The sequence below is a fragment of the Triticum aestivum genome, chromosome 7D (genome assembly GCF_018294505.1).
Source record: "Triticum aestivum cultivar Chinese Spring chromosome 7D, IWGSC CS RefSeq v2.1, whole genome shotgun sequence".
Taxonomy (NCBI): domain Eukaryota; kingdom Viridiplantae; phylum Streptophyta; class Magnoliopsida; order Poales; family Poaceae; genus Triticum; species Triticum aestivum.
Window position 1 is genome coordinate 635,489,261 of NC_057814.1, and position 11,936 is coordinate 635,501,196.

The 11,936-nt window shown below is 47.0% G+C and overlaps 1 protein-coding gene and 1 long non-coding RNA gene across 2 annotated transcripts; both read left to right on the forward strand.

Moving 5' to 3' along the window:
- Positions 1-1,019: 1,019 nt before the first annotated feature.
- LOC123165784 (putative disease resistance protein RGA3) lies at positions 1,020-6,478 on the forward strand. Its single transcript, XM_044583518.1, has 6 exons — positions 1,020-5,288; positions 5,403-5,531; positions 5,611-5,861; positions 5,975-6,081; positions 6,160-6,311; positions 6,419-6,478. Exon 1 carries the CDS (start codon positions 1,173-1,175, stop codon positions 5,280-5,282), a length of 4,110 nt encoding a protein of 1,369 aa, XP_044439453.1. The 5' UTR covers positions 1,020-1,172; the 3' UTR covers positions 5,283-5,288; positions 5,403-5,531; positions 5,611-5,861; positions 5,975-6,081; positions 6,160-6,311; positions 6,419-6,478.
- Positions 6,474-7,878, forward strand: LOC123165785 (uncharacterized). The gene is made up of 4 exons (XR_006483132.1): positions 6,474-6,582; positions 6,710-6,888; positions 7,005-7,133; positions 7,237-7,878. It is a non-coding gene; the product is annotated as an uncharacterized lncRNA (long non-coding RNA).
- Positions 7,879-11,936: the final 4,058 nt, after the last annotated feature.

Genomic DNA, 11,936 nt, shown 5'->3' on the forward strand with positions numbered 1-11,936 from the left:
TGATCGGTTCTACGAGAAATTCTATTTATATATATGCATAACGTGTACAATATGTAGTAGCGTAAAATATGTTTGAAATGAAAAGGAATTAAATGGAAAACACTAAACTAAAAGGAAAAACAAATCATAAACTCATAAACCCCTAAACCTTTTAATCCCGGTTGGTGTAGCCAACCGGGACTAAAGGCCCCAGCCCCCCGGCGCGGGCTCGTGCCATTTGGTGGGCCTTTAGTGACGGTTCGTGAGTCCCCACCCTTTAGTGCCGGTTGTAGCCTTACGAACCGGGAATAGCTCGATTCTGCACTAGTGTCTACCTCATCCTCGGTGCAGCAATGGTGACGACAGGCCTCTACCCCGGCTTGGGTTGGGAAGGGCGGCGGGCTTCTGTGTTGACCGGGGGCAGCAACGACGACGACGGGCCTCTGCCTCTGCCACGGCCGGGACAAGACGAAGCAATGTTTTTTATTTTATTTTATTTTATTTTCCAATGACAGGTAGACCCTATAGGGCCACACATGATGATATAACGCTACCAAACGTCCTAGCAAACGTCGCCGTTACATGTGAGATGTTAAGCGGTGCCATGTCAGTCTGACTGGCGGGCCCCATATATCATAATCTCTCTTAACCAAACTAGAACCACTGATCAGTCATTTTTGCAAATTGATTACACAAGACGTAGTGTTTTCTGCAACAAAAGTGTAGCATAGTATTTTCTATTGACATAGCCTTCAAAGTGGTTGTTTCCTGCAATTTACTCGTCATATTCGTAGAGAAAAAAAATGGATGACCGGTTCTCTCATCCGTCTCCGTGGAAGGAGGCGATAGTAAATTTGCGAGTCATGCCGACTTGCGATGCAATAATTGATACCCAACATGTAAATGTAGCAATGTCAATGGATGTACGGGATACACAACAATTGAGAGGGCACATGGTGTGTTGGTGGCGGTGCTTCACATCGACATGGACATGACGGGATGCGTATTTTTCCTCCTTGGCTTGGAAACGCAAACGAACGAGAGTCTTTATCAGCAGTTGTCCGCTGCCATTCCATCCACCCAAACCCAAGAGCATTCGCTTCCCAGCCCCACGAAAAATCGCCCAAAATCCCACCTGCCATAAGCCCCCAATAATTGACCCCTGCTAGCGCCGGCGTCGGCGGCCGGAGAAGATGGAATCGGCGATTGGCGCGGCAACCGGGCTCGTCGGCAGCGTGCTGAATCTGCTCTCCAACGAGCTCGTGGGGGCGTACGTCGCCAGCACCGACCTCGGCCTCAAGTCCGTCGAGATCAAGAAAGATCTCCTGCACGCGCAAGCGCTGCTACAAGAGGCCCAGACGAGGGGTGCCAAGGACAACCTCGGGCTGAAGGGGCTGCTGCAGGAGCTCACCGTCAAGGCCGACGAGGCCGAGGATGCGCTGGATGAGCTCCACTACTTCATCATTCAGGACCAGCTCGACGGCACTCGCTTCGCGGTGCCGGACCTGGGCGATGACCTTCGCGGTCATGCTCGCCACGGTCGCCATGCTATTCGCCATGTCGTCGGTAACTGCCTTGCATGCTTTTCTTGTTCGTCGACTATGAAAGATGATAATAGTGGTGCTGCTGCTGCTGTTCCTATTAACCCACTCAATCCAACCAAGACTGATAGTGCTGGTCAAGATGGTCCAGTTGATAAGCTGAAATTCGATAGAGTGGCCATGTCCAAGAAAATTAAGTCAGTGATGGAGGAACTACACTCCCTATGTGAGCCTGTATCCAAATTCCTCTGCATAACTCCACACCATGGTAGCACTGAAACTGCTGTCAACCTAATTCGTCCTCCAACGGGATCAATCAGTGCGCAGCATACATTGTATGGAAGGGCAGACGTTTTCGAGGGAACCAAAGATGATATAACCAGTGGCAGATTCTATACCGAAACCCTTTCAGTTCTTGCTGTAGTTGGTCCAGGTGGTATTGGAAAGACAACTTTCGCCCAACACCTGTATAATGATAAAACGATACAAGAGCACTTTGCTGTTAGGGTCTGGGTATGTGTGTCGACTGATTTTGATGTGCTTAAGCTCAGCCAACAGATCCTTAGTTGCATACAAGAAAGCAACTCTCCAAATCAAACAACAAATTTAGACCAGCTCCAAATATCCATCACACAGGAACTCAAGTCTAAAAGGGTTTTAGTTGTGTTTGATGATATATGGAAGTGCAATAATCAGGGTTGGGAAGACCTGCTAGCTCCTTTCAGGAAAGGGGAAACCAAGGGTAACATGGTTCTCGTCACAACTCGATTTCCATCCATAGCTGAAATGGTGAAAACAACACCTTCAATACAACTAAAAGGCCTCGAGTCTGATGAATTCTTCCCATTCTTTGAAGCATTCATATTTGATGAAAAAAACCCTGAGTACCAAGGTGACCTAGCTAGTATTGCACGGGCTATTGCTAAGAAATTGATGGGTTCACCTCTAGCAGGCAAAACCGTTGGTCGATTATTGAGGAAGGAGATTTCTCGGAAGCACTGGATGGAAGTTCTCGAAAACAACAAATGGCAAAAACAAGAAAATGATGATGGCATTATGACATCTCTCAGGATTAGCTATGATTACCTTCCTTCCCATCTGAAAAAATGTTTCCCATATTTTGCCTTATTCCCTGAAGATTACAAGTTTAAGAATTTAGAGATTACATATTTCTGGATTGCAATAGGAATCACAGAAAAAGATGAGGATTACATGGAACAACTAGTGGAAAATGGTTTTGTTGTGAAGGAGAATGTTCATTGGTCAAGTCAACAGTACTATGTACTGCATGATTTACTACATGAACTGTCCCGAAGTGTTTCCTCACAAGAATGCCTCAATATATATGATAGTAAAAGGTTTAAAGCCGATGCCGTTCCAAAATCTATTCGTCATTTGTCCATTACCATTGAAGACAACTATGATGTGACTTTTATTGAAGAAATGATTAAGTTGAAGAGCAAGGTAGACATTGCAAATTTGCGGGCTTTGATGATTTTTAGAAGATACGGAGAAACAGTTCGTGAGATTTTAAAAGATACTTTCAAGGATGTAGAGGGCCTTCGTGTCCTATTTATAGTTGTGAAGTCCCCAAATTTGTTCCCATGTGATTTCTCAAAACTTATCCACCTCCGATACCTAAAAGTTGGAACATGGGACGAAGTGACTTTGCCTAGCACACTGTCCAGACTTTGTCACCTAAAACTATTGGACCTGAGTGGTTGGCATGGTAGTTATGAATTGCCTAGAGACACTAGCCGCCTTATCAGTTTATGCCATATTATTGCTGGAAAAAAATTCCATTGCAATATTGCTGAGGTTGGAAAGATGAAGTGTTTAAAGGAGCTTAAAGAATTCCATGTCATGAAAGAGAGTGTTGGATATGAACTGTGTGAGTTGGGGCAGTTAACAGATCTTGGAGGAGAACTCTGTATACGTAATCTTGAAAAGGTGACAACCAAGGATGAGGCTATGGAAGCCAAACTTGAGTCAAAAGGTGATTTGAAAGGGTTGGGGTTGGTTTGGGGATCATCTGATGCCGTTGATGGTACAACAAAATTAGTTGATGTTCTTGATGCTCTTCAGCCACACCCTAACCTTGCAGCACTTGGCATCATAGGTCATGGTGGTACAAGTGGTCCTAGTTGGTTGTGTGGTGACATTAAGTTTGAGTTGTTGGAGTATCTTCACCTAGAGGGAGTATCTTGGGTCACTCTTCCTCCTTTTGAGTACTTGCCGCAGCTCACATCACTCACATTGAGCAACATTTATGAAGTTAGTGAGATCCGCCATGTCTTTGGTGGCGCTACAAACAAAAGTTTTTTGCAGTTGAAGCTGATTGTCCTTGATTCATTGCCTGAACTTATTGAGTGGGTTGGGGTGCCTAATGATTCGTTTGCAAGGCTTGAAACTATTTATTGCAGGTCATGCCCCAATCTCCGTACACTACCCTTCCTGCGCGAGTACTCTGCTGGCTGTTATAACCATCTGTCAAAACTTGAAATTTTTGATTGCCCAAAGTTGTCTCTCCCTCCCATGCCTCACAGCTCCACAATGATAGTTTGTGATGTGAGACATAGTTCCGCAGAGCTGACTTATGCAGGGAACAACATGTATATTAATGGGTATAATGGTGAGGTGGACTTGCATAACCTGCGAAAATTAGAGAAAATGAGTATTACAGATGCATCACACATTTCAATGACAGAGCTGACCAATCTGAAATCCCTAAGAAGACTAGATGTCAGAAGATGCAGCTTCACGTGCCATGGACTCCAGGACCTCTCGTGCCTCCAATCACTTACAGTATACAACTGTGGCAACTTCTTTCCATGGCATACCGAAGCAGCTCACACCATCAAGCTTTTCCCTGCTTCCCTCGAGACACTTGAGATTGAAGGAGAGTCAGGCATGCAGGCAATGGCTCCGCTCAGCAATCTGAAATCCCTAAGAAGACTAGATGTCAGAAGATGCAGCATCAGGTGCCATGGACTGCAGGACCTCGCGTGCCTCCAATCACTTACAGTAAAAGACTGTGGCAACTTCTTTCTGCGGCCCATCGAAGCAGCTCAAACCATCATCAATCCTTTGCCTGCTTTCATCGAGGAACTTGAGATTGAAGGAGAGTCAGGCATGCAGTCAATGGCTCCGCTCTCGAACCTCACTTGTCTCACCGATCTTATACTGGTGAACTCTGAGAATTTAACAGTGGATTGTTTTAATCCTCTTATCACAGTCAACCTCAACAGTTTGAAGATCTACAACAGAGGAAATTGTCTTAGCCGTTCTGTATCAGCGGATTTGTTCTCAGAATTGGTGGTAGCAAGGACTAACCTAATATTGCCTGCAGCCTCCTTCCAGCTGCGAGAACTTACAGTGGATTGCATCTCAGCAGTGCTTGTTGCTCCCATCTGTAGCCACCTCGCCGCTACCATCAAGACTTTAGAATTCTGGTATGATCAGCGGGCAGAAAGCTTCACAGAAGAGGAAGACAGGGCTCTTCAGCTCCTCACATCCCTCCGTTTCATCAGTTTTATGGATTGCCCGAATCTGCTGTGCCTTCCTCAAGGCCTACACAGCCTTCCTTCTCTTAAGACACTATTTGTCCAAGATTGTCCTAAAATCCGATCTCTGCACAAGGGGGACTTTCCCACTTCACTTGAGTGTCTATTAGTGCAGGGTTGCAGTCCCGGGCTACAAGAGCAAGCCAAGAAATTAAAAGGAACAAAACCAGCTTTTAATGTGATACTTGAACTTGAGTAGCACAAGGTAACACAACTCCTTATATCTATGTATTCCTTCTTTTCCAACGTAAAAAGGGAGTCGATCCCGCAATTCTCTATCATTTATATGCACTTTGGATTCATTACTCTGTTTCTGCAGAACGATTACGGCCGACAGGGGATTTGGTATTCAGGACTTCATTGGTTGCTCCATCCAAACAATAACAATATCAGTAACAAAAGTATCATCAAGAAGTAGCTGTGCAGCTATACCAAGGCCATTTCAAAGGTCAGTCGATCACCCTGTCACTTTCATTTTCTTATTCTTAGTTCAGCATCTCAACAGTGTTTGTTGCTCCCAAACGCAGTTTGCTCGCTGCTAGCTACTCTCCACACATTTGAGTCTTGGAATGACGATTGGGGTCTGCCATCCCGGCCTCAAGGGTTACACAACCTTTCCTCACTCATGGGAGTAGTAGTCATGGTTTGTCCTGGTCGTTGCGTAAGGGGTGACCTCCCTATTTCACTGCGACAGCTAGATATATTACGCTTCAGTGCAGAGCTACAAGAGGGAATCAAGAAATTAGAAGGAACAAACCCAACTTTAGCCCAGCCCAAGGTAACAATTAATTCTCACCATTTTCCTTTCTTTTCTAAAGGAAATCGACCCCCCCCCCCCCTACCCTATTAATCTATACTATACTATTACGACTAACTTGTGAAATCTGACAGGTTTGATGGCAGAATTACACATTTCCAAAGTGCAATGTGCACGTAGATAAACTGTGAATCCTGGGTGCAAGTCATGTGGCATGTGCAAGTTGTCGGCCTATCTGTCGGTTCGTACATGGGTTTTTATTATTTCATTTGCAGTGCAAATTTGTGTTGAAATACAGCTACCTTCCTTTCGTATACAGTTTTGGCAGCTCTCATATAAGTCGTGTGTCCCATATTACATTGTACCTACTGGTATCAGAAATGGACTACTGAAGTTTGCATGCATAGCAGCTGCTTGCATTGCATGGTAAACTATGAAGACACAGGGGACAGCCGATTGATTAAACTGGAGGTGAATGTCTTTTTGTTTCTGCTTTACATAAATCTTATGAATGTGTGTTTTCTTTTAACTTAAAGCATGACGATTATCATAACCTTTCAGCTATGGAAATGTTTCAGGTCCCAGATCGTATATATAGAAGTCTTTCCACTGGTTCCTTTAAGCATCGGCCAGATTGGCTAACTTCCTAGTGACTGAGCAGCTTTTGTTTCATGAGATTAACAGTTTGGGAGGAAGAGTAGTTTATCCTCTGGCATGTTGATCTATCTGAGCAGTCTAGATGGTACGAGTGCTTATTACTGTATGTGGTGTAGACCACGCACCTTTTTTTCGATCTGTTTCCTTGACCTTTTTTTTTCTGAATATATCTCAAATTCTCAATGCTAAAACAACACGTTTGTTTCATGCAGTATCAGAACAGTTTGATTGCTTGCTCAGGCAGTACATGACACCATGGACCGCCAACTGCATCTTGTGCACATTGTATCATTTATTAAAAAGGAAAAACATATCGTGCAGATTGTGGAGACTGGATATCGATGGTGATGTTTCACTGGCATCCGTCAGAGTTTCAGCTCTAGTTTAGCAGGTTCATACCTGTTGGCCAACTGAAAATAACGAATTTGAGCATTTAAATGGGTAGTTTCCCTTTGCCTTGTTCACTTTTCTGACCTTATGATAGATTCATTACTTTGTATTCTGCAGGATTATTCACAGCGAACAGTGAATCCAGAAGTTGGTTGTTCCATCCTGAGTTCCAGACAACGAAACTGATGTGAGCCTCTCTCTTGATATCTCGATGGAGTTATTTCTGCATAATCGACCCTATCAAAGGTAATTACTACATTACATGTGGTTCGTCTTCCATGCTGGATGTTTCGGGATGTCGATAGTACTGATTAGTTTCATGTATGTGGTGGCATGCATCATCGTGCAGGTGTCTCTCACCCTCCCTCCGTCTTGAGTCTTGAGTCTTGACCAACCTGAACCCTGACGAGGAGGAAGCTACCTACCTCCTCCCGGCCTCTCCACCGCCAGTTTTTCTCCGGCCACCTCCCCGACTACATCCTCCACTCCTCCCCTGCATCTGCTCTGGCCACATTTGGCACTGACGCCACACGTCCCAGGATGCTCATTACCCGTTGTCGGGCAAGGCCTGAGCAATTGTCTGCTGAACTAGGGCCAGCATCTATGACTCTGAGTTACTCAGTGTCTTGTTGGATCTATCACATTGGTCCTCCGTCCTCTGACCATCACGGCAAATCGATCGACAGGAACAGCATCTGCAAAACTGGCACGTGAGAGATACAGTACGAAGATGTTTCTCGATGATGATGAGCAGCACATTAATTCTTCCCTTATTGTAAACCTTACTTCAATTTAAAGCTGGACTTTAACCTTTTCTCGTAGAGCTAAGGATGGACTTTATCCAGTCCAGTGTAGTTCAGCTCCGGGAGGCAAGCGAAGCAACAACCTGAGTAAGAGTTGTCGCGTTGTTGCTGCTTCAGTCCGGACAAATTAGCACTAGCTTGTTAACCCTGACGAAACTGGAGCACTGCTTCTTGTTCAGAATTCAGATATGCAGCACACTTTTAGTACTAATATTAATTGTCCATTTGTAGATTGTGCGTGCCTTTCCCTTTCTGGTTTTGGTTTCGCCTTCTTAAATTTCCAGCTTTCCGTTGCTTTGCCTTCGTATTCAGAATGTGTGCTGCAAGTTGCAGTGCAACACACACGGAGAGAAAAGAAAATCAATTGATTCTTTGTAACACACTAGTTGCAGGCCGAGCTGGGCCACACACAATAATCCAGCAGTGAGTGGGCTGTCGGCTCTCACCGCCCACCATGACAACAATTTCTTCCAGGCCTATCTATCGGCCCTCGCGGCCCATTTTGGTTCGCCGCGATCAGTCGCTTCCCACCCCGGTGACGACGATCTCCTTGTCGTTGTCTACGACAGGCTTGCTCACCCCAGAACCTCGATTGGAGCCCGCCGCCCGCTGTTCCCAACTGGGTAACTAGCCTGCATCCAATCCCCTGCCACGCTTCCTCTCTAGACTGTAGCTATGACAGACAGACTGTTGGATAAGTGGCTACTAGTATTCACTGAGGGCCAAAGGCTATTACATATACATGTGTGTGTAGTGCAGGAAATCCCTTATACAATGGGGATATACCGAAAAGAGACTATACACATCTAACACCCCCCTCAAACTGATGGTGGATCAACAACACTGAGTTTGGAGAGTAAAAAGTCATGCTGCGCTCAAGACTGTGCCTTCGTGAAGAAGTCCGCCAACTGTAACTCAGAGGGCACATAATGAAGAGCGAGAGTCTGATCCTGCACAGCAGCACGCACAAAGTGGGCATCCACACCGATGTGCTTGGTGAGCTCATGCTTCACCGGGTCACGCGCAATACTGATAGCACCGGTACTGTCTGACAGTAAGGGAGTCGAACTAGTAGCAGACACACCAAAATCCTCAAGTAACCACCGTAACCAGATCACCACAGCTGTCAACATAGCCATGCCTCGTAACTCAGCATCTGTACTCGAGCGAGAAACTACAGTCTGTTTCTTTTTCTTCCAGGCAATAAGAGAGCCACCAAGAAAGACACAATAAGCAGACAGCGAGCGTTGATCAGAGGGATCACTAGCCCAGGTAGCATCAGAGTAGGCCTGAAGCTCAAGAGAGCTGGAGCGGGGAAAGAAAAGGCGCTGAGAGATCGTGCCACGAAGATATCGTAGAACACGGAGGAGATGACCATAGTGGACAGAGGTGGGGGCTGAAACAAATTGACTCAGGATGTGGACATGATAGGAGATGTCAGGACGCGTAACAGCAAGATAGAAAAGACTGCCAACAAGGTGACGATAGCGAGTGGGATTAGGAAGAGGGTCACCATTAGAGGCACGAAGCTGAACGTTGAGCTCCATAGGAGTCACAACTGTGCGCTCATCATCGAGAGCAGCGCGAGTAAGAAGATCCTGAATATATTTTTCTCGGGAGATGTAGAAGCCATCAGAGGTTAAGGAGATCTCAATCCCAAGAAAATAGCGAAGTGGACCAAGATCAGTCATGAGGAACTGGTCGTGAAGGCGAGCCTTAACAAAGGCAATGTGGTCAGAATCGTCACCAGTGATGATCATTGTCGTCAACATAGAGAAGGAGAAGAGTCCGACCACGAGGAGACGTGTGAACAAACAACGCGTGATCATGATCACTGGGCAGTCAACACAGAGGCGAAGCGCTCAAACTAGGCGCGAGGGGCCTGTTTAAGACCATAGAGGGAGCGGCGAAATCTACAGACCATACCATCAGGAGCATAGTACCCCGGTGGTGGCTGCATATAAACCTCCTCACGCAACTCGCCATTGTGAAAGGCGTTTTGAACATCAAGTTGAGAGATAGACCAATGACGAATAGAAGCCACAGCAAGAAGAGTGCGGACAGTGGTCATGTGGGCCACAGGAGTGAATGTCTCATCATAATTGCGTCCCTGCTCCTGCTGAAAACCACGGGCCACAAGACGCGCTTTGTAGCGCTCAAGAGAACCATCGGAGCGAGTCTTAATCTTGTAGACCCACTTGGAGGTGATGGGACGAACACCGGAAGGGAGGGAAACCAGATCCCATGTGCCAGAGCGCTCAAGGGTAGCAAGCTCTTCGGCCATCGCAAGCTGCCATTCAGGCTGAGTCATGGTAGTCCGATAGGAAGTGGGCTCAGCAATAATAGAGAGACCATACCGATCAGGAGAGTAGCGATCAGGTGGGGGCGAGGCCGAGCACGGAGGTTATGAACCGGGGGAGGCATGAAGGGAGGAGCACCAGAGGTGGAAGGCCCGTCAGGAGAAGCATCCTCAGAACGAGGGCGACGAGTATAGTGGAGAGGAAACGGGGAGAGAGGGCGACAGACTAGAGAGGATGGTGGAGAGGTGGAAGAGGAGGATGTGAAAGATGGTGTCGGTGGGGAAGGAGAAGGAATGAGAGGTGCAGGAGGAGGAGGTGAAACATGAGGCACATAGCAGGGTGAATCGGGAAGAAGAAGAAAGAAATATCATCCACAGAGAAGCTCGAAGAAGAAGGACGTGGGTAGTAAGAGCGAGACTCTTCAAAGGTCACATCATGCGAGATGCGCAAACGACGACCAACAGGATCCCAACAGCGATAGCCCTTGTGCTCATCACTGTAGCCAAGGAAAACACACTCAACCGACTGAGCAGTCAGTTTGGTGCGTTCTCGCGGGGCAAGAAGGACATAGCACACACATCCAAACATAGTAAGAGCTGAGTAGTCAGGAGAACGACCAGTGAGACACTCCATAGGAATACCACCCTGCAGAGCAGTCGATGGCTGGATGTTGATGAGATAGGTGGATGCAGAAACAACCCCAGCCCAAAAGTGGGGTGGAAGGAAAGCGGCAATCATCAGCGCACGAGCCGTCTAAAGTAGATGACGATGCTTACATTTGGCAACGCCATTCTGAGCATGGGCACCAGGACATGAGAATTGGGTAAGAGTACCCTGTTCCGCAAGAAAACCACGCAACAGCTGGAAGATAAACTCACCAGCGGAGTCAGCACGAAAAGTACGAATGGCCGTGGAAAACTGGGTGTGTACCATGGCAGCAAAATGTTTGTATACAGAAAGGACCTCGCTACGAGATTTCATGAAGTAGAGCTATGTGTAGCGAGAGAAATCATCAATAAACAAGATATAGTAGCGATGACCACCTTTCGAACCAAAGGGAGCAGGACCCCAGACATCAGAATGAACTAAGTCAAAAGGACGCTGAGATACCGACTCACTGGTAGGATAAGGTTACTGGGTCTGTTTGCCAAGTCTGGAACCATTACAATGTAAAGAAACATCTCCAGATACAGACCCTAAGAGGCCCTGACGAACTAAAGTAGACAAGCAAGAGCCATAGATGTGAGCAAGGCGATGATGCCACTGCTGGAAGGACGCAGATGAAGAGGCAGCAAGAGCATGGGAGCTGGCAGAAGTGGTGGCAGCGGAAGGAACACAAAGCCAGTCAACCTCCCAAAGGCCCTCTGACTCACGGTGCCGGGGGCCAGCACCAACCAAAGCCTTGGTGCGACGATCCTGAATGGAGCAAGAGTCGGTATCAAGAATGACACGACAACTAGAATCAGTAAGTTGGGCAGCGGAAAAAAGGTTCATGGTAAGGCGAGGAACATGTGAAACACTAGGAACAGCAAAAGATGGAGTGGAAAGAAGACCACGCCTAGCAACAGGAATAGGTGTGCCATCGGCGGTAAGAACATTAACAGGCGAATCAAGAGGTCGGAGAGAAGACAGCACGGAAGAATCAGAGGACATATGAAAGGAGGCTCCAGAATCCAGAACCCACGAAGATGTACCTGACTGTGTAGATGCCTGCGGTGGTGGAGAAGTGGATGTAGTCACAGCAGCAGCGGAACCAGTCGACGAGGAGCCGGAGGAAGCAAGTAGACACTTGAGGCATACAATGTCCTGGTCAGTGAGTGATGGGGTCGAGGAAGACGCTGGAGTGCCGCTGGAAGAGGAGCGCCTCTTGTCTCGCTTCTTCTGGCGACAATCAGACTCTGGGTGACCGGACCGGGAGCAGTAACCACAGAAGGTGTCACGGCGCG